The 22,639-nt window shown below is 35.7% G+C and overlaps 2 protein-coding genes and 2 pseudogenes across 2 annotated transcripts; all 4 read left to right on the top strand.

Moving 5' to 3' along the window:
* Positions 1-5,938: 5,938 nt before the first annotated feature.
* LOC120162078 (calcium-dependent protein kinase 10-like) lies at positions 5,939-9,162 on the top strand. The gene is made up of 6 exons (XM_039172262.1): positions 5,939-6,499; positions 6,929-7,187; positions 7,766-7,881; positions 7,995-8,162; positions 8,319-8,549; positions 8,974-9,162. Exons 1-6 carry the CDS (start codon positions 5,966-5,968, stop codon positions 9,145-9,147), a joined length of 1,482 nt encoding a protein of 493 aa, XP_039028193.1. The 5' UTR covers positions 5,939-5,965; the 3' UTR covers positions 9,148-9,162.
* Positions 9,163-11,706: 2,544 nt separating this feature from the next.
* LOC120162166 lies at positions 11,707-14,953 on the top strand (annotated as a pseudogene).
* On the top strand, positions 14,842-15,835 carry LOC120162107 (annotated as a pseudogene).
* Positions 15,836-17,869: 2,034 nt separating this feature from the next.
* LOC120162116 ((-)-isopiperitenol/(-)-carveol dehydrogenase, mitochondrial-like) lies at positions 17,870-18,661 on the top strand. The gene has a single exon (XM_039172297.1). The coding sequence runs from the start codon at positions 17,870-17,872 to the stop codon at positions 18,659-18,661; it is 792 nt and encodes a 263-aa protein (XP_039028228.1).
* The last annotated feature ends 3,978 nt before the right edge of the window (positions 18,662-22,639 follow it).

Here is a 22,639-nt window from a genome sequence, read left to right on the forward strand (position 1 = left end):
TCCTGATAGATCTCCATTCCTCATAATCAGGAGTTAGCATTTATTTTGCTACTTTAGCTCGGATATAAAAAGTTGTTTTCCAAGCTATAACGGCTTCCATGATATTTCTTTTATAATTTTTGATGTGGAATGCGAACTCAGATGAATGTAATCCAACGGTGACAGGTACAAATTGACGACCTTCATACTGTCTTATGACCAGAAGTGGTGCATATCCAATTCCTTCCCACAATCCGAGCAGCATTATCCAGTTGTAATCACCACATTTGTAAAAGAATTCTCTTTGGATTTGCCACGGGGCTCGCCAAACAATGTCATTGCTTTGCAGATTTTGAAATGCATTAATCCACATATCTTTCTTAATTTCTTTCGGCCATTCTTGCTCCAGAAATTCTTTTAATGGTGAGTAATCCGTATTAAAGCGTCGGTATGAAACCTTTTCTGTCCTCCAGAAATGGCTACGGATCCAAACATATAACAACTGGGTACACCCTGATAATCGTCCACCTCCTAGCTTTCGACAAGCATTTAACGATCTGAAAGTCTCTGCTATAATTGCAGAAGCAGGATTAATCTTTTTTGGTAGCTGCTCAAACAAATCTACTACTGCAGCTTCAATATATCCCAATACTTTTGGAAAGATGATCATACCATACATACCCAGAGCAAATAGATCTAATCGTACTTTAGTGTCTGGATGACTCTGAATAAGTTCTTTAATGTTGGTCCAAGCAATACCTTCGCTTTCGCCCTTTTGTTTTGTACGGGATGCCACCCATTCTTCTCGTACTCCGGCAATCTTTGCTAATTTAACTCGAAAGGGTTGAGTTTTAATTGACTTTGAATAAATTCGATTCTCCAAAGCCCCTTCTATATGTAGCAAAGTTGTCTACTCTTCAATAGTAGGGACCAAGTCCTCCTTATTGAGAGTGAAGCAATTGTACCCTGGATTCCAGAATTGAATTAGGGCTCGAAGTAAGTCATCATCAACTTCGACATAGAGCAAATATGGGATGTCTCCGTAAGTCTGATAAAACTGCAACTTTTTGTTTGAGTCCCAACTTTCCCAAATGCTTCGTAAATCTTGCATATCAGCATAACTGGCCAAGTCCGATACATAATTATCTTGCAGACTGTCTCCTCCTTGTCTTTGTAAGTTCTCAGCCCACTGTCTTACTTCTGAGTTTAGAATTATTTGATTTGAACACTTTTTATCCATGGATAAAGGCTTTCCAATGAGACAATTAACACGAGGATCAATGCCTTTTATCCTGTATGATGCTATGCAAACAGAAGAAATAAAGAACACACAAAAAGAAATGAATTAGTTTACATAATAAAGAAATTTAATAATAATATCTACCTAAATATCTTTATTTAAACATGCTTTTTCATAATTTAAATAATTTAAATTTACATGTAATTTAATCAGTAAGAAAATAAATAAATAAATTAAAAAGAAAGTTAGAATTCATTTCTCCTGTGTGTACACCTATTTTGGATAAAATTTCGGCATGGTTTCAGATCGGAAGGGTTTCTAGGGTTTATTATATGCAATGTTTCAGATCTAAGAATAAAGGTACCCGAATTGTCCTTGTTAGTGCCCCCTTGGGCTGTTAACCCTCAATTCTAGTCCATCACAGACTAAAGTGAATCGAGTTCAATTCGATGGGATACATTTCTCTATGCCTGACACGGAGAATAAATTATCATGAAGACATAGAGCATATGAACCCCGAAAGTTACTTGCTAGGTCTGACACGGAGAATAAATTCTCACGAAGACGTCGCTTTCACTCTCACTTAAAATGGACAAACTCAATTATAGAGCTTTATGTTATGCAATGCAAGTGTTGTGTGTGTGAGGAGAAATGTTCAAACCTCTGACAGAAAAAATAAATAATGAAATAAAATACTTGCAAATAAAATGAAATATTAATAAGAAAAAAATATAAATACTAAGAAAATAAGAAGTATATAAAAAAATTTTGAAAAGAAAGGATTATAAATCAAATATATGAATTTTTTAATTTATAATTAATAGAGACAATTTATAATTGATTTTAAAAGTTTGACAGGTCCCCAGTGGAGTCGCCAAGCTGTCGTAACCGGTTTTCGTCCGGGCACGAATTTTTTACTTGGCGGGAAAAGTGATGTGAATAAATGGTTTTGAAAATAATTTGGGAGTCGCCATCGGCCTTTTGGGTCAGGTAGGTCGAATACCTAAAAATTATCTTTTAACAGAGTTTTTAAGAAAATATCAGTTAAAAGATGAACTGATCTGCGTTTATAACCAAAAATTCTTTCTTTTTAATAATAAAAAGGGATTCGTGGTCGGTTACGTTTAGGGAAGGATTAATACCCCTACAACGCCCAAAATTGGTACTTTTTAATTATAAATTGTCTCTATTATTAAAAATTTAAAAATTCAAAATATATTTAATTTATAATCCTATTATTTCAAAATTATAATTATATAAAAAATATATTTATTTAAAAATATCATAAAAGGACTTCTAGGTACCTTAAGACAGCTCTTTTCTTCGATATATATTATAATAATTAAAATTTTTTATAATATTTAATTTTAAAATACCAGAATAGGACATCCAGTTGTATTAAGACTGCCATTTTCTTTAAAATAAATAAATAAATATTAAAATAACTTATATATATAAAATATTATTTATTATATATATATTTTTATATGACTATATAATAATAAAAAATATTGAAATATATTAACAAGTAAAATTAAAACAATAAAAATACAATTATATATTTAAAAGTAATAAAATAAATGAAAATATTTAAAGTTAGTGACTAAATTATAATAAAATTAAAATTAAATACCTAATTCATAATTAATTATTTAAAATTTCATGGATTAAACATGCTATTAATTTAGTGACTAAAATAAAATTATATAAAATTAGAATATCAGATTAAAATAAATTAAAAATATAAACTCGGGATTAAAATATTAATTATTAAAATTAAAGGACTAAATATGATAATTATCCTAAGTATATTATTTTAATATAAAGGACTAAAATAAATAAAACTAAAATTAAAGAACCGAATTGAAAGGATTATAAATTGATTTAGTGACTAAAATGTAAAGTTTACAAATTAGGATGGCTGGGGACGGAATTTAACAATTAGTTAATTACAAACAGACCCCTCCCCAAAACGGCGTCGTTTGGGGAGGGCTATTTAAGTCCAAAACCGCCTGGCCCGAAGGGCCAGCTCTCATTTCTCCTCTCTTCCCTCTCTCTCTCTTTTCTGAGAGAAAAAATTCTCTCGCTTCTCTCTAAAACCGAGAGAAGCACACCGGCCGGCAGCCGTTCGCCGGCGTTGACCTCGCCGCCGGCCACCGTCAAAACTACCGCCGGCCACCGCCTTCGGTGGCCGGAAAAAGTTTTTTCTTACTAAAACGTATATCGGACCGTCCTAATGACGGTTCCGGTGGTCTTTTCTTTTAAATAGCTCCCAATCGGAGCAAATCTAGGAAAATACCTTCGGTTTTCGAAGGTTGTTGGTGACGTTTGGAGGCCGGTGGTGACTCCGATCACGGCGTTGTCTTCCCCGGTAAGTTCTCTTCGTTTTCTCCTTGCTTTTTTTTTTGGTTGCTGGTTTGCTTGCTTTTTTCTTGTTTTTTTTTTCTTTGCTCTGTTGGTTGCCTCCCTCCTCTTTGCAGGTTGGGTGATGGCTTTATAGCCATCACCGGCGTTTGTCTCGGACCAGTCCGAAGGGTGGAGTTCAGTGAGTCACCGAGCTATGTGGTGACTCACCCCTAGAGCTTGCAACGTGTGCGGCTGCTCTGAGTCTTCTGGAGTCTTCATCGGAGGCGTGGCACTGGTGGAGCGTCGGCAATGGTGTTGGCAGCAAAAGAGGCGCCGTGTGGTCTTCTGGAAGCTACGGCGGCGGCTGGGACGTGTCTCTAGGGTATCATCACCCTAGGGTTTCCTGCTGGAACCATCTGGACCGTTGGATCTAAGTTAGATCCAACGGCTGAGAAGCAAGGCGACGGCTGGCTGAGATCAAACCCTAAATGGGTTTTAGGGTTTTTTTTGTTTGGGCCAGTCTGTTGGGCCTATAATATTATTTGTAATTATTAATTTTTTAATAATAATAATAATATATATAATAATTATAATAATAATAATAATTATAGTAATAATAATAAAAATGGGTAAAAAAAATTAGTATCTTCAATAACAATTATCTCTAAATATATAAAGGTTAATCACATTATTATTTTCTTGTCAATTAATTTTCATCTTAAATCCGAACTTGGCTTGATCTTATTCTTCAAAAATTGAATCAAATATTACAAAATTTAACTTTATAAGATCAATTCGAAATTCATTAAATTCGAGTTAAATGCTCATCTCTAAACACAATTCAAATAAATAATTTATCAACTCAACAATAATAAACATTAATATTTAAATTTAGAATTTTTTAATTACATGATATTGTGAGATTATATCATGTCATTACGTGAAAACTTTAAGAATATTTATATTTTTAACTAATAATATGATATCAATTTATACTATTATATTATAAAAAATAATTTAATGACCAAATTAAAAAACCTGTTAAATCACAAGACTAATACATATTATGAATCAAGGATCAAATAAAAAAAACTATATTTATGAGTTATTTCACTTATTCATAAAAATCATTTTTATTTAAATATTATAGGGTAAACTACATATTAATCAATTTTGTTTTTGTCCAATTTTTCTCGTTGAATTAAAAAAACATAAGATTTGGTTACTTTTATTTTTATTTAATTAAAATGTGATCATTGAGACTTAACTGTCGTCATACTTTTAACAGAATGTTAACTTGACACGGTGAATATATAAAATTAAAAAAGATAAATTACACAAATGATCACTAATATTCATAATTTTGTTGTTTTCTCCACGGAAGTTTTAAAAATAACAAATAACAGTGTTGACTTCACTTGTAATGCTTGTGTGATATTTGAAGAAAGTGAGAAAGAATTACAATTTAACTGTTATGCATCATTTGAATGAGACTTGAGCATTCGATTTGGTTAAGGAAATATATATAGGATTGTAGCTTCCAGGGTGCCTTTGATGCTCCAGTAGCAATCAACATGAGATGCAGCAGCAAGGCGAGGATTGTGATGCTGCTATACTTCTCCGGTCAGATCAGCATCGGCAGGTGCTATTTCGTCTTCGGAGACTGTTGATTTTTCATGATAGCTCATTTGGGGATGCGGCAGAGGATAATTATAATTTATAGGAGTGATCATGTGTCAAAGGAGCCTTAATCGAAGATGATTGTGGCTCATTATGAATATGTATTGTGTTATCATACACCCGTCTATGAAAATTAATTCAAAGCCATAGCCGCAGCTAAGTATTTCGGTGCAGTTTCACATCGGTTAAGATTATTATCATATATATATATATATATATATATATACTATAAAATGATTCAACTAATTTGTTATTTTTGAAATTTCAGCGAAATAAACAAAAATTTATTTAAATATTAGTGATTATTTGTATAATTTAACATTTTTAATGTTATATTCGTTGTGTCATGTCAATAATCTATTAAAAATTTAACGACAATTAACTTTCAATGATAGTATTTTAATTAAATAAAAATAAAAATAATCAAATCTTATTTTTTTAAAATATTATTAAAAACATACAAAACTTAAATAAAGGGGTTAGGCTTATAGTTTATCCAATATTATATTAATAAAATGATAAGTAAAATCATATTCATACTGCGAAGAAATTTTCAAAACCCCCAGATTTTCTCGATTGACCAGTCACCCCTCGCTTTGTCATTTTCTTTTCTCTTTTTTCTTTCTTTCTTTCTTCCTCGGCTCACTCCACCTTCATCCGCCCGCCAACCCCGCAACGACGGCGACCTAGTTTACCTTGCTCTTTGAATTCTTTCTGATTATGGGAAACTGTAACGCATGCGTAAGACCGGACGAGAGTCCGGAAAGTAAACCGAACCGGTCTGACCAGAAGGGGAAGGGAAAGAAAAAGGCCCGGGAAAGGAAACCGAACCCGTTCGCCGAGAGAGTTGCCTCGCCGGCTCCCATCCGAGTATTAAAAGACGTGATCCCACTGAGTCACCGAACTCGAATTTTCGATAAGTACATCCTCGGCCGCGAGCTGGGGCGAGGCGAGTTCGGGATCACTTACCTCTGTACGGACAGGGAAACGCGGGAAGCCCTCGCGAGCAAGTCAATCTCCAAGAAGAAACTCCGGACAGCAGTAGATATCGAAGACGTCCGCCGCGAGGTCGCCATAATGTCGACGTTGCCGGAACATCCGAATATCGTGAAGCTGAAAGCGACATACGAGGACAATGAAAACGTTCATTTGGTTATGGAGCTTTGTGAAGGTGGTGAATTATTCGACAGGATTGTAGCGAGAGGGCACTACACGGAACGCGCGGCGGCGAACGTGGCGAAGACGATAGCGGAGGTGGTTAGGATGTGCCACGAGAGTGGCGTTATGCATCGTGTGTGTGTGTGTATGTATGTGTGTGTGTGTGTGTGTGTGTGTGTGTGTGTGTGTGTCTGTGTGTGTGTGTGTGTGTGTGTGTGTGTGTGTGTGTGTGTGTGTGTGTGTGTGTGTGTGTGTGTGTGTGTGTGTGTGTGTGTGTGTGTGTGTGTGTATGTATGTATGTATGTATGTATGTATGTATGTATGTATGTATGTATGTATGTATGTATGTATGTATGTATGTATGTATGTATGTATGTATGTATGTATGTATGTATGTATGTATGTATGTATGTATGTATGTATGTATGTATGTATGTATATGTATGTATGTATGTATGTATGTATGTATGTATGTATGTATGTATGTATGTATGTATGTATGTATGTATGTATGTGTGTATGTATGTATGTATGTATGTATGTATGTATGTATGTATGTATGTATGTATGTATGTATGTATGTATGTATGTATGTATTCTGCTTGCTTAGCTTTGTGTTGCTTATTTTCAGAGACTGAACAGGGTGTTGCTCTTGCGATTTTGAGAGGGGTCATTGATTTTAAGAGGGAACCTTGGCCGCAAGTTTCAGATAGCGCTAAGAGTCTTGTAAGGCAGATGTTAGAACCGGATCCTAAGAAACGATTGACTGCTCAACAGGTGCTCGGTAGGTTCTCCGACAGTTCTTATCGTGTTGAATTTTCTGTTAGTAAGCAATTGGCATATTTAGCTAAAAAGCATTTTGATAGCATTTGAGGACCCATCTGCCTAAACATTGTGAATTATTGTTATAAAGAGTGAGGTCAGGGTGATCTTGAAAGTATGGATCCCTTCCATAATGAATTTTAACCTTGTGCTAAGTGCTAACTTTATTCCCGTGGATCGATTGATTCTACAGCATTTGGCATCTGACAAGGACTCAACATTATTTACAATTGTGTGTGGTCAAATTCTGGCTGAGTCAAATGTTGACATATGTATACATTTTTCTAGTCAAAATTTTAGACAATCTTATTTTGAATTGATAAAGGAAATTTATTTTGAAGTGAGCCTAGTGGAGCACTACGATCCGTATTCAATGAGTTAGCCGGTAAAATTTCCGTTTGTGTTGTTGGGGAAGGAAATATAACTTTTGAAATAAATTCCATTAAATGCATACTTGCATAGAGACCTTTACGTCTTCTTTTAATAGCTGTGTTGATTTTCGCTGTTTAATCTTGTGCTTGACCCTTCTTTTGGGCACAGAACATCCCTGGTTGCAAAATACGAAGAAAGCTCCGAATGTTCCATTGGGAGATATTGTGAGAGCCAGGCTTAAACAGTTTTCCGTGATGAATAGATTTAAAAAGAGGGCTTTAAGGGTAAGCACTTTTAAGCAGATTATGTGAAATTGTTGGTTAAAGATCCAAAATCATTGTGCTATTGTGCAATTTGCAAGTTCCTGCAGGTGATTCAGTTTTTGTAAATGCTGCAGGTAATCGCAGAGCACTTATCTGTAGAAGAGGTTGAAGTAATCAAAGACATGTTCACATTGATGGATACAGATAATGATGGGAAAGTTTCATACGAGGAGCTGAAGGCCGGGCTTCGGAAGGTTGGTTCTCAATTAGCTGAACCAGAGATGAAGATGTTAATGGAAGTGGTATGGTCCCTTTCTTTCGGCTGCTTAATTATCTGAAAGATCAAAACCTAATACGATACAATCATTATCTCTCTTTTCCCCCCTGATAATCTCATTTGACTCCCAAAAATTCAAATGTGCACTTGTGTTTCCTTTGTGTCGATCTATTTGTATCAGGCTGATGTTGATGGAAATGGAGTATTGGACTACGGGGAGTTTGTAGCAGTGACAATTCACTTGCAGAAGATGGAAAATGATGAGCATTTCCGCAGAGCATTTATGTTCTTTGACAAAGATGGGAGTGGATATATTGAACTGGATGAGTTACGGGATGCATTAGCTGATGAATCTGGTGAAACTGATGTTGATGCACTGAACGACATCATGCGTGAAGTTGACACCGACAAAGTATGATTTCCATTTCTTAATCAATTTCTCCTCTGTAAATCACTTTCAGTTTCATGATCCTGTTCATATTCTCCATATTCACTTTGGGGCATGATCTTGTTCAGAAATTCTGCAATGAAAAGAAAATAGGATCGTCTGGTTCCTATAGAACCTATCACTAAAATACCCCTAGAGAGATGGGGCTTAGCGGAGCGAAAAGGGTTTCCCCATGAGTGGAAATGAAAACTATTAGCCCCGTGCGAAGTTTGTGAATGAGTGATTGTCTGATAATGGGCAAAGAATATCCGCCTATCGGCTGAATAGGACATATTGAACTCATAATTCGTTAGATACTGTTTATGAATGTCATCCATAACTTTGCATTTTTACCATATATTTTAATAGTTACCCCATTTTTTCTCTTTGTCAACTTTCGATTACTCAGGATGGGCGAATCTCTTATGATGAATTCGTTGCCATGATGAAAGCTGGCACCGATTGGAGAAAGGCGTCAAGGCAGTATTCAAGAGAGAGGTTCAAGAGCTTGAGTCTTAACTTGATGAAAGACGGTTCCTTACATCTCCACGATGCAGTTACTGGCCAAGCTATCGCTGTTTGAGGTCACAGGAGGATCGATTGACTTTGTTATGCTTGTGCCTGCTCGATGATTCTCTCCCACCATTTGATGTCAATAAACGATCTATAACTGAAATGTACCACACCGGTTGCTTCACGGAATGGCATTTAGGTTCAAGCTTAACAGTGAGGTTTTCGGTGGAAGACAGTAATTCTTTCATAACATGTTTACATCACCGGCTTTGGCTGTTTTCTTCTTGCTGCTCTGCATGAAGTGTGCATCGATCAGTTAAAGTTGTCAGCTGCTACGTTAAGTGGATTATTCGTTCTTTCCTAGAGTTATCATACTCGATACATGTTCAGGTATGGACGTGAGTATGATTCTCCGAATTTAGCATATCGTTGTTGAATACTTGACACCCACATCCGAGTCCGAGTGACGTAGGTTAGATGTCGGTAGAATGCGAAGGGCACATCGGTATATGTATATGTATTTTTCATGTCTATGTTTGGTGATTGTTTTATTTTACTATTTTGTGCAGCATGTAGTGTAGATTGTCTTTGACAAATTACATTGTAAAAATGTTTCAAATCGTCGTTCCCCCCCCCTTATGTTTTCCTTGTTTGTTCATCTATTTCTTCTTCTCGATTAGTCGTTGTTGTTTTCTTTTATAATGTCTCGTTGGTGTCAACTGCCTAGCGGTCGGGTCGGTTTAAAGTTTATGACGTGATTTAAATATTTGGGATTTATTGAATTATTTCGATTATAGTGAATGTGCAAGTTTTGAAGATTAAAACTATAATTATATCATTTCAGATAATTATTTTTGTTAAATCAGCGGTTGAATCTAATGACACGTGATCAAAATAGATATAAAATATAACATTAGGTATGATTTTTTAAAAATTATTAGATGATCAAAATAAAAATATGAAAATAGGATGGTGATTAAATGAATAGTTTATCTTAATAGTTAAGGGTAGGGTAGGGGCAAAAGCTTTTTGCTTGAATTACAAATAAACTCTCAAACCCATTAAGCTGCGAGTGGCTTTTGGTGTGGTTAGGTCAATGTCGTGAAGCTTTTCAAAGTAATAGTCATTGCATGTTTTATTTATGGGTCTAAATTCAAATAATTTTTCCTCCACTTTTACGTTCTTCTTATGACACTGTTCTTCTGACATAATATATGCTTTTTAGTTATTGTATTAAATCATTATTGCCTTGACTGCTTAACATTATCATCATGTACAGAAAATAATTCTTTATGATAGCATATGTTATTTATTTATTATTTAGATAAATATTATATTATTAAATATTAGTAAACAATACTATCTTATCAAATACGTTTTTGATTTCTTTTATAAGTTTTATAATTTGTTATAGATTTTTAGATGTTTATATAGTGATAGAATCATTAAATCACGTATCACACGTATAGGACTTAACGATTTGTACCAAATTAGTCGACGAAGTAAACACACATGTACCAAATTGAAAGAAAAAAAACAGGTATTAAATTAATGGGGTAAACATACATGTACCAAATTGGAACAAAAAAAATTAAGTATCAAATTTAGAGAAAGTGATAAATAGATGTCTTAAAGCTTAAAAAAGTTATGTTTGTTCCATTATGAAACGACATCCGTTTTCGCAGTTCCCACGTGTATATAATTGACTTGAAAGTCAAAATAAATTTGAAAGATAATAAACACACAACAAATTTTAATATAATAAAACCTTTTTTTATTAATTTAAAAAAGACTCGTAAACTTTTATCAAAATTTTAATTGACGGCTATTGTACGTTTTAACACACTTTAACTAATGTTTCATGCATGTTGTAATTATAACTATTGTAATTAAATTAAATTTTTAACTTTGAATATTACTATGTAACAAAATAATTATAAGTTTGTTTGCATAGAATAATTACACAATTTTATTATATTTATTTAGATTTAATAATATATTATTAAATTTTATTGTGTGATTTAAATAATAAAAAATATTATTCTTTTAGAAGATTCAAGATCTAACGACTATGTATATAAAATATATATTATCGTCTCATATAATTAGAAAAATAGCATGAATCACTATGACATCGGTAGTAAAGGAATTGTTGTTGTTATTTGAGGTTTGGGGTTCGAGCATCGACAATACCACTAGTACGAACGATCAATATCAAATAATTGAGAGTTATCTTTAAACATATATTATTTTATACTTACCACATATTAATAAAAAAATATATATTACTTAGAAAAAAAATCTAATATTGTGATCGATCTCCAGATCAGTTATTTTTAACCTTTTTTATGGATTTTTCCCCAAGAAGTTGTTTGAATTTCAATAGATACAACAACGGCTACACAGCAGCACTACTTTCTATGAAAATTTCAAAAAAGAGTCAGAGAACCCTCCATTTGTATTTATAAAATATCCAGGAAATGCTCTCTCTTTCTCTCTCTCGTGCTTCAAATAATTATTAAAACATTCCACTTCTTCACTCTCATCATTCACTTCCAAAACCCTTCTTTTTCTCACCCCCCCAAAAAAAATCATAGTTCCTCTTTCAAAATACTTCCCGGACTCTTGTGCTGGAAGTTGAGCTGCAAAATGAAGGTGTTGGTTTGGTTTTCCTCTGTGGTTTTTGCAGCAGCTACCCTTTTGAGCTCCTGCTCTTTTGCTCTCACTGACGATGGTAATGGCGAAACCCCATTGCTGTTTTTGTTTTCTTTTTCTAATGAAAGTGTCTTTTTTCTCTTTTTTGGGGGAAAGCTCTAAACTTTCACAGATTTTTTCCTTCATTTTAAATGCTTAGTAATGGAGCTGAGCTCTCGGTTTCTTTGGTCTGGTTTGTTTTTAAAGGTCTAACATTGTTGGAGATCAAAAGCACATTGAATGACAGTGGAAACTATCTTGGAAACTGGTTACCAACTGACGAAACACCCTGCAATTGGACTGGCATTTCTTGCTTCCCCAATCTTCAAAGAGTTCGATCAATGTAAAATCACACACCCTTTTGTTTCTTTCATCATTTACTCCTCCATTTTTTCTTAGCTTTTACATATATGATTTGGTTTCCACAGCAACCTACCGTACATGCAACTAGGGGGGGAAATACCTCCCAGCATCGGCAAACTCAACAGATTGCAAAGACTGTGAGTTCATTTCTTTAGTTTTTAAACTCAGGCTTTAGCCTAGTTAGTTCCCACTGTCGTCGTTAATAAGTCCGGGTTTCGAATCCTAACTTTGTCTTGTTTTTAACATTCTTAATGTTGGTAATACAGGGCATTGCACCAGAACAACTTACATGGACTGATTCCTAATGAAATTACAAATTGTATTCATTTGAGAGCTCTGTAAGCATAACATATTTTCATTTTTCTCACTTTTATTGGGGCAGTTAATTAGACTCATTTATATGTTTCGATTCACTGTCTGTGCAGTTACTTGAGAGCTAATTATCTTGAAGGTGGCATACCATCGAATATTGGAAGCCTTTCTCTTCTTACTGTAATGTAAGCTCCCTGAATATGCTATTGTTTGTTTAGTTACAGGGGATCAATGTGAATCGAAGGGTTGTTTTTTGTTGACACTTCTGTTATTTGTAGGGATTTATCGAGCAATTTGCTGAAGGGTGCTATACCTTCGTCTATAGGCCGTCTTACAAGACTGCGTTACCTGTAAGTTCTCATCGAGTTATAGCTTGCCAAATGTAATTTGAGTTGTTTAACTGAAAGAAAAATGTTTCTTAAGCTTTTGATGGTTCCTCTTTGATGCAGCAATTTGTCCACCAACTTTTTCTCCGGTGAAATCCCAGATATCGGAGTGCTCAACACTTTCGGGAACAAGTCGTGAGTACCCTTGTCATTACTATGAACAACTTGTAGTATCTATGCTTTCTATTCATGCATTACTAACACCTACGCATGGGATTCAAAAGATGCATGAAACTGTAAGCATTCATAAATCTGCTACCTCATAAATATTAGCTTGTTCCGAATCTGAATCGTTCCTCCTTTATCTTCAGGTTTCTTGGTAATTTGAATCTATGCGGCCAACAAGTTCACAAGCCTTGTCGGACCTCACTGGGATTCCCGGCAGTCCTTCCTCATGCTGAAAGTGATGAAACCGAAGGCAAGTTTTGTTGCTAAGTCAAGCTTTAATTGCTATGTCTTTAAAGCTTTCATCATGTAATAATATGGGGGTTATTGTTTTTGATTTCCGCAGTCCAAACGAAGCGATCATCTCGTTATATTAAAGGTGTGCTGATCGGCGCAATGTCAACATTGGCTGTCATGCTTGTTGTTCTCCTTGCATTTCTCTGGATATGTTTACTATCAAAGAAGGAAAGGGATGCTAAGAAATATACAGAAGTCAAGAAACAAGTCCACAAAGACACAAGTAAGCTAAAATTTGGCTATTCTAGAGAAAGCCCTATCATTTTCAGCCTCTGCCCCGAATCTGAACGACTAACCCATTTTTTGTAGGTGCAAAACTTATCACTTTTCATGGGGATCTGCCGTATCCATCATGCGAGATTATAGAAAAGCTAGAGTCCCTTGATGAAGAGGATGTTGTGGGGTCGGGGGGATTCGGAACTGTATATCGAATGGTGATGAATGATTGCGGTACATTTGCTGTTAAAAGAATAGACCGGAATCGTGAAGGATCTGATGAAGTCTTTGAGAGAGAGGTAGAGATCTTAGGCAGTATCAAACACATTAATTTAGTTAACCTACGAGGTTACTGCAGGTTGCCGACATCGAAACTTCTTATCTATGATTATCTTGCTATGGGCAGCTTGGATGACTTCCTTCATGGTCTGCTTTATCTAATGATATCTTATGCAATCATTAACACGATACTGATATTCTCGGTTTTAATCGCTTGCTTTTGCATGTCCTAATGCATTTTTAGAAAGCAAAGAAGCCAGGCCATTAAACTGGTGCGCTCGTTTAAAAATAGCCCTCGGTTCTGCTCGAGGTATCGCCTACTTGCACCATGATTGTTGTCCGAAGATAGTTCATCTAGACATAAAATCTAGCAACATTCTTCTCAATGAAACTTGGAGCCCCATGTATCAGACTTCGGTCTTGCCAAACTTTTGGTGGATGGGGATGCACACGTCACTACCGTGGTCGCTGGAACTTTCGGGTATTTAGCTCCAGGTACATCTTACCTTATTAAGAACTGTCGTTTAAAATGTTCCGGTTGCACTGATATTTATTTAGTATAACTTGTACTTATGGAACAGAATACCTGCAAAGTGGTCGAGCCACGGAAAAATCTGATGTCTATAGCTTCGGAGTTCTCTTGTTGGAGCTTGTAACCGGAAAAAGACCAACTGATCCAGCTTTCGTAAAGAGGGGCTTGAATGTTGTTGGCTGGGTAAACTCCTCAAACCTTTCTGCAATTATGATAGAGAACCGAAAAATACACAATATAAATTGTGATTTTTCTCGAACATGTGCAGATGAACACTCTATTGAACGAGAACCGATTGGAAGACATAGTCGATGGAAGGTGTAACGATGATGACATGGAAACTTTAGAAGCAATTCTTGAAGTAGCAGCAAGGTGTACCGACGCAAATCCAGACGAACGACCAACAATGAACCAAGTAGTTCAGTTGCTTGAGCAGGAGGTCATGTCGCCGCGCCCTAGCGACTTCTACGACTCTCACTCGGATTATTGTTAAACGGACATAGACGAAGCATCAAGTAACATGGCTGTTGCTCAAATTTTTCCGAATGTTCTCTGCGATTTTGTCTCACTCTATGGGGCCTGTATATCACATTATCTAGCAAATTCATGCGATGTGCTTCTTGTACTACAACTTAATTTTTCACCCATTTTTAATCGTTGTCAGAAACTCGTTGGATTAAATATTTTGCAGCTGTCTTGGCACAAATGAATTTATTCACTATCCTTAGTCCAGGTTAATTTAGATTTCACCTCAGCCTGCAACAAGAAGCTCCAAGGCAAAGTAGCTGTAATCGCCGGCAGTGCAAGTGGCATTGGCGAGGCCACCGTGCATCTCTTTCTTGACCGCGGTGCAGGAGTCATCGTGATCGTGGACATCCAAGATGAGAAAGGTGAGAAAATCGCTGCGTTAATTGAGAACCGAAGTGCGTGTACCTGTCCACTGTGATGTAACAATGGAACAAGATGTTGAATCGCTCGTTCAATCGACAATCCAACTCTACGGTCGCCTAGATATTATGTTTTGCAATTCTGGCATTATGAGCCAATCTACGCAGATGATACTCGAATTCGACTTATCATCCTGCGATAAGCTCTTCGCTGTCAGTGTAGGTGGGGTTGCTGGACTTGGTGAAGGCCAATACCAAAGGAAGCATCATATGCACGTCTAGTGTAGCTGCTGAACTTGCGAGTTACAAGAATACGGATTACGTAATGTTGAAGAGCTCGGTCGTCGCTTTGACGAGGGTGCCAATACTCAGTTAGCTCCACATGGGATACGCATACGCCTTAACTGCGTTTCACCCGGATCGGTGGCGACGCCTGCCCTTTGCAAAGCTTTAGGAATAGGGACGGCGGACATAGAATCGATGTTTTCAAGGATGGTTTGCTTGAAAAACGGAGTATTGAAGGTGAAGCATGTGGCCAATGCTGTTGTCTTCCTTGCTAGTGAGGAATCTCAGTTTATCACTGGACATAATTTGGTAGTAGACGGCCTGTATCACAGTTCGGCCTGAAATTGAAACAATTTAATAGTTAAATGACTAAAATAAAAAATATTAATAATTAAATAATTAATAGTATAATTAATCATTAATTATTAAAAGTTATACATAATTTCTCGTTATTGTAATTGTAAAACCGTGGGCCTCCTCTTCGCCATCAACAATATTCAAATTTGTCACATCCTCTTCCATTGCCTATTATGTAAATAGCAAAAAAGAAAGAACAACTTATGCTACAAGAGCAGACTCCAAATACTAATATTTTTGATACATCTATTCTGACATAATACTGATTACTACATTTTAATGGGACTAGGAATCATCATTTACTTGTTTGTGAAATGTATAGAGAATAGCGACGGTAACGGATAAGTAAGTTGAATTTTATTCATTTGAAAATTATTATTTTTTATTTTTTTGATCCAAAATTCAATTCAAATTTTATATTAAAATTTACATCCAATTTAGTTAGACCAGATCTAAATACATATAATTTATTTTTATTAAATAAAATAATGATTTAACTAAAAAATATTATTACAATTATTCTTAATTATATAAATCATAATTATAATATTATATTAGGTCGAATAAGATGTTTTTATAATAAATCTGAATTTATTATTACAATTGTTCTTAATTATATAAATCATAATTATAATATTATATTAGGTCGAATAAGATGTTTTTATAATAAATCTGAATTTAACTCAACTACTCGTACTAGATCAGATATAGTAGGAATGACAGAATGACCCGAACCCGATCGGAAAACCCGAAACTCAACTAAGTTCGAGTCAGGTTTGAATAATATCGGGTCGGGTATCGAAGTAAAATTCGGGAATTTTTTAGGTTCGGGGCAAAGTATCCCCGCCCCGCCCGATTATATATATATATAATATTTTATATATTTTATATTAATTATATTACAAACCCTAAATCCTAAACATTTAAACCTTAAACCCTAACTTTTTATAATTATTAAAGTAAACTTTGGTTGATTTATTGATAAATTTCTCAATGTAGGGAGCTACCAAAGAAAATGACAAAAGTGACACGATGATTTTGGATGACTTTATTTGACTTAATATTACGTATACATCTTAGTTGTATGATTTGAATATTGGAACAAGTTTGTATTTAACTATGTATATGATTTATTTTAGAGTTTAGACAATTATTTAGAATTTAGTTTGAATTTGTGACTGTAGTTTGAATTGTAAATCATGTAGACTAATTTTCAATTTTTTGCGATTGTTTTTTTCTATTTTTTATGAAAACTACGGCTGCTTGGTTTCTTTCAGGATCGGGGCGAGTTCAGATACAATATTTCGGGTCGGGTTCAGGGACGAGACAAAAAAATTCCCGACGGAGCACTCTGATAAAAAACCCGACATGAAACGGGGCAGGGACAGAGATTCATTTCGGGCCCGAACCCGCCCGTTACCATTCCTAAGATATAGTCAACATCGAACGAGTTCCAATACAATTATCATGAAGAATAATAGGATAAGGTTTTGTTCTTTCCCACAGCTTAGCTAGAAATAATTTGAAGGGGCTGTGCATATCATCATTGTCCTCTTTCTGGTGTCTAACTCTACAATGTCCAACAAGCTCGGAGGTAAAATAAAATAAAATTTACACTATTTTTTGTTTGTTATAATGGGCTGAACGTTGACGTGGGGCATTGATGGCCACGGGTGGAGATGCCGGCGACGTGGAACGTTTGAGTCAACGGGCGTGGCGGCTGAGCTAGAAGGGTGGCTGACCTAGAACGAGGAGGGGCAGCTGGCTCCTACTGGAAGCTGCTGGAAGCCACAGGTGGAGGGACAGCCGTTGTTGAAGCTGTTGAAACGTGGAGCAAGGGGAGTCCACGGCTTGGTTGGGGTGTTGGCAGTTGCTGTGTGGAGCGGAGAACCAGCTGTCGTTGCTGGAAGCTGCTGGAATGTGGAACTATTGGCGGGTGCTAATTGGAGGAAGGAACCAGCTGTATTGAGGTAAAAATGGTGATTACACTTACCATTTTCACGGTTCCTAACACATAAAATGGCAGACCCCAAAGCCAACAACAAGAAGCTACAAGACAAAGTAGCCATTATCACCGGCGGTGCAAGCGGCATCGGCGAGGCCACCGTGCATCTCTTTGTCGACCACAGTGCAGGGGCCATCGTGATCGCGGACATCCAAGACGAGAAGGGTGAGGAACTCGCTGCATCGATCGGGAACCGTTGTGCATGTACCTATGTCCACTGCGATGTAACAAAGGAGCAAGACGTTGAATCCCTCGTTCAATCCACGATCCAACTCCACGGTCGCCTGGATATTATGTTTTGCAACGCTGGAATTCTGAGCCAATCAATGCAGACGATACTCGAATTCGACTTATCGTCCTACGAGAAGCTCTTTGCTGTCAATGTAGGTGGGGTTGCTGCCAGCATCAAGCATGCAGGGCAGGCCATGGTGAAGGCCAATAGTAGAGGAAGCATCATATGCACGGCTAGTAGAGCTGCTGGACTTGCGAGTGACAGGAATACGGATTACGTAATGTCGAAGAGCTCGGTCGTCGCTTTGATGAGGTGCGCCAGTACTCAGTTAGCTCCGCATGGGATACGCGTTAACTGCGTTTCACCGGGACCAGTGGAGACGCCTGCTCTTTGTGAAACTCTCGGAATGGGAGCGGCGGACACAGAATCGATGTTTTCGAGGATGTTTCGCTTGAAAAACGATGGAGTATTGAAGGTGAAGCACGTGGCCGATGCTGTTGTCTTCCTTGCTAGTGAGGAATCTCAGTTTATAACTGGACATAACTTGCTTGTAGACGGCCTGTTTCAGGGTTAATCCTGAAATTGAAAAAAATGTAACAGCTAAATGCTCAAAATAAAAATATATTAATAATTAAATAATTAGGAGTGTAACTTATCATTAGTATAATATGAATATGTTATACCGAATTTCTTTGTATTCTAATAATGAAAATATATTAAATAATTTCATATATGGTTTTAGTAAATATAATATAGTATCAACAGGGTTGGTTCAAGTGGTAAGCAACTTGATATCGCTTAAGCAATGTTTCGAGTTCTTGTGTATGCAAAAATCTATTGTAGACACTCATTTTTTTAAAAGATAGAACTAGCAAGAGTTCATCTCCTAAGAGGACACTTCCACTACCGTATCTTTTAAAGCAACAACCACACCAACAAACGTGCAACAACCGAGCAAGGAGTTTAGTTGCATTATGATTCTATTGTTAATAGGATTCTAAAAATAGTTAGTTTTTTTTCACTATAAATACATGTAATCCTCCTCATTTGTAACACAACGATTTACATACAAAATACAGAAGAAAGCACGAAAAAATATAAAGGAAAACTATTGTAAACGATTTGAAAAGGAAATAAAATGTAGCATCTTTTTTACATTGATTCGTTCATTTCTCGCATGTGTATGTTATTTTTCTTGATATTTGGTTTGAATAACCCAAAGCGTGAGTTGCGTCGATGACCAAAAAAGGGTGGGGTTTCGAAGTTTCGAATCTAGATCTACTCCCGAGGCATGTTCATTTTTTTAAAGTATTTAATATTCCCCCTAAATCAATCTTAATCTTTAATTTACCTTGAAATTTACCTTTTAATTTTACTTTTATATTAATTTCGTCCCCTATATATACATTTTTAATTATAATTTTTTATTTAGTTACTATATTCATCTTTTTTTTATATTATATTTTTTTATTATATATATCTTATATCATTGTATATATATATATGTATAGATATATATATGTATAGATGTATTAATTTTTCTCCATTTACTATGTTTATATTTTTTCTTAATATTCTATTTTTATGATTCGTCTCAATTGTAAAACCGTGAAAGGGGCAATATTTTCAAAACTTCTGATTAAACATTTTTCGAAACTCTTTTAATTGATATTTTCAGAATTTTGAAAATAAAAGAGAAACATTTTTTCAAACAAGACAATCTCTCTAAAGTGGATCTTGGTAAATGACATATGGCTCTCAATTGTAAAACCGTGAAAGGGGCAATATTTTCAAAACTTATGATTAAACATTTTTCGAAACTCTTTTAATTGATATTTTCAGAATTTTGAAAATAAAAGAGAAACATTTTTTCAAACAAGACAATCTCTCTAAAGTGGATCTTGGTAAATGACATATGGCTCTTAGACAGTAATGTCATGCTTAGAATTAATGTTGAAGCAAGAAATAAGGAACAATAGGGGCACTTTTAATGTTGGGGCATTTTTGGAGATTCAACATTGAATATTGGGGCATCTCTGGAGATTCAAAATCCTGATGCAAACGATCAGATCTTCCGAAGGCTTTTCCTCCACATCTTTAGAGTCAAGTTTCAACTTCAAGACAAAAGATACTTGATTCAAAAGAGTTTGTAAAAATCGATGGTGGTTGCTTAACTCAGCAGCAAGAAGTCACACTTCAACCAACTCGACAGATTGAAAGATCAACATTCATCTTCAGATTCAACATTTCCAATATAAATTTTGTCTCGCTTGAAATAGTCTCATTTAATGTAGATGATTATCTCACTTGAGATTTCTTTCTTAAAACAGACTTTGTCTCACTTGAGACTGTTTCACTCGAAAGAAGGCATTTCATTCAAGACTGTTTTTAAAAAGAATATTTTATCTCACTTGAGATAGTTTCCCTTGAAACAAAATTTTGTCTCCCTTGAGACAGTTTCTCTTGAAACATAAACATTGAAAACATTTCCCTTGAAATGAATTTTGTCTCTCTTGAGATAGTTTCCCTTGAAACAAAATTTACCTCCCTTGAGATAGTTTTTCTTGAAACATAAACATTGAAAACATTTCCCTTGAAACAAATTTTGTCTCTCTTGAGACAGTTTCCCTTGAAACAAATTATTTGAATATGTTTTATTTGAAACAAATTTCATCTCCCTTAAGACAGTTTCTTTTGGAACTAAATTTGTCTCTCTTGAGACAGTTTCTCTTGAAACAAATTTCGTCTCTCTTGAGACAGTTTCCCTTGAAACAAAATCTTTGAATTTATTTCCCCTAAAATAAATTTTGTCTCCCTTGAGACAGTTTCTCTTGAAACACAATCTTCAAATTTATTTCCCTTAAAACAAAATTTTGTTTCCCTTGAGACCGTTTTCATGAAACAACAAGATTGTTTCCCTTGAAACGAATTCTATCTCTTTCAAGACAACTTCTCTTGAAACATCATCTGAACCATTACACTCAGCTCAGACACGTACTTGAGATGGTCGAGAAGCATTTCTCAAATCAAAAATAGAATGTGCACATCAGATTTGAATATTTGAAGAATTTAAAATCAGGGATCAGAACTTAAAGATTCAAGAATCAAGATTCCAGACAGGCAATCGAAGATCGAGATTTCTCTCCAGAGCCCCAAGATAACATATGTTGCATATGCATTTTAGGCACACATAAGAGCATTGCATCCATAGCATCACATATATGCATAACTTTTCAGGTTTAGCTAGAGTCAATTTCAACTTCGCGGCGAAGGATATTGAACTCAAAGCGACACAATTTGCTCGAGAGTAGATTTCAACTTCACGATGGAAAATATCTAACTCGAAGCCAAACTTCACAATAAAGGGGTCATCCACGGTTTTATCTTCACGGCGAAGGGAATCGTGTCCACCCGTAACATACAATACTTGGATTTTAACTTCACGATGAAGAATATTCAAGTCAATGCTCAACTTCACGATGAATGAGACGCCGTAAAGATGTTGAGTTAAAAGAAAGAAGTCTTGAGCTATGTTATCTGGCTGTCGAATTAAACGCGAAGCATTATGATGAATGTTTGAGAAAAGTCGAACTAAGAGAGAAGAAGATTGAAGAATTATCTTCAAAACAAAGGAGATAGAATGAGAAACAGTCCAGTGATCTTGAGTTTGATGTGAAAAGGTGTGACCAGAGGTTCAAAGATTTCGAATCAAAGAAGGAACTTGTGGAATGGGCTAAAGAACTTTAAAAAAAGAGGAGTCTTTCTTCTGCCCTGCATCCTGGAGTGAAAGCTGAAGCAGCAAACATTTTGTCCGTCGATCATTCTTCACAAGCACATCTTCAGTTTTGTGTAAATATGGATGGAAAGAATTTGCAGATGTTCCTAAATGAGGGCTGGAAAGACCACAGTTCAATCGGTACTGAAGTTGCTATGGCCCTTCAACGTTCAGGAGACCCTGGAAAGCTTGTCTTGGATGCAATGGAGGGGTTTTACCCACCACATTTGTGCAAGGGAGACAGAGAGTTCGAAGGAGAAGTTGCCAGAAGAAGTTGTATTCTCTTGTTAGAGCAATTGATGGAACTTTCACCCGAGATTAAGCCTCATGTTAGAGAAAATGCTGTAATTCTTGCCTTTGATTGGGAAACAAAATTGAAAGTTGAATCCGGCCATGAATTGGAGGTCTTGGGATTCCTGTGGTTTTTAGCCTCTTTCGATTGGCCTATGCATTCGATGCCAACAAGCTTCTCGGTGTTTTGGTGTTTGTTGCTCGACATATTCAAAATACGGAAATATTTAAGGCTCTTGGTTTGGAAGATAAGATTCATTGTAAAGTCTATAAAACCATTTACCTTCTCTTATCTATATGCAATTGCTTCATTCTTAATAAACCCGAGGCCATGATCCTGGAATGAGGCTTGGTAGTAGTTTACTGTTCTTTTGTGTCAGGAGGTCCAATATGGGTGTTAACTTCTGTTACTTGTTTCACAGGTTTCTTGAAAAAACTTGCTGGAAGCCAGCAGGATATGCAGATAATTAGATATATGTATGCTTT

This window comes from Hibiscus syriacus, unplaced genomic scaffold (genome assembly GCF_006381635.1).
Source record: "Hibiscus syriacus cultivar Baekdansim isolate YM2019G1 unplaced genomic scaffold, ASM638163v2 tig00002889_pilon, whole genome shotgun sequence".
Taxonomy (NCBI): Eukaryota; Viridiplantae; Streptophyta; class Magnoliopsida; order Malvales; family Malvaceae; genus Hibiscus; species Hibiscus syriacus.

Coding starts and splice junctions, on each gene's coding strand:
- LOC120162078 (XM_039172262.1), top strand. CDS start 5,966: ATGGGAAACTGTAACGCATGCGTAAGACCGGACGAGAGTCCGGAAAGT. Junction 7,188..7,765: donor GACTGCTCAACAGGTGCTCG/GTAGGTTCTCCG, acceptor TTTTGGGCACAG/AACATCCCTGGTTGCAAAAT. Junction 8,550..8,973: donor GTGAAGTTGACACCGACAAA/GTATGATTTCCA, acceptor TCGATTACTCAG/GATGGGCGAATCTCTTATGA.
- LOC120162116 (XM_039172297.1), top strand. CDS start 17,870: ATGGCAGACCCCAAAGCCAACAACAAGAAGCTACAAGACAAAGTAGCC.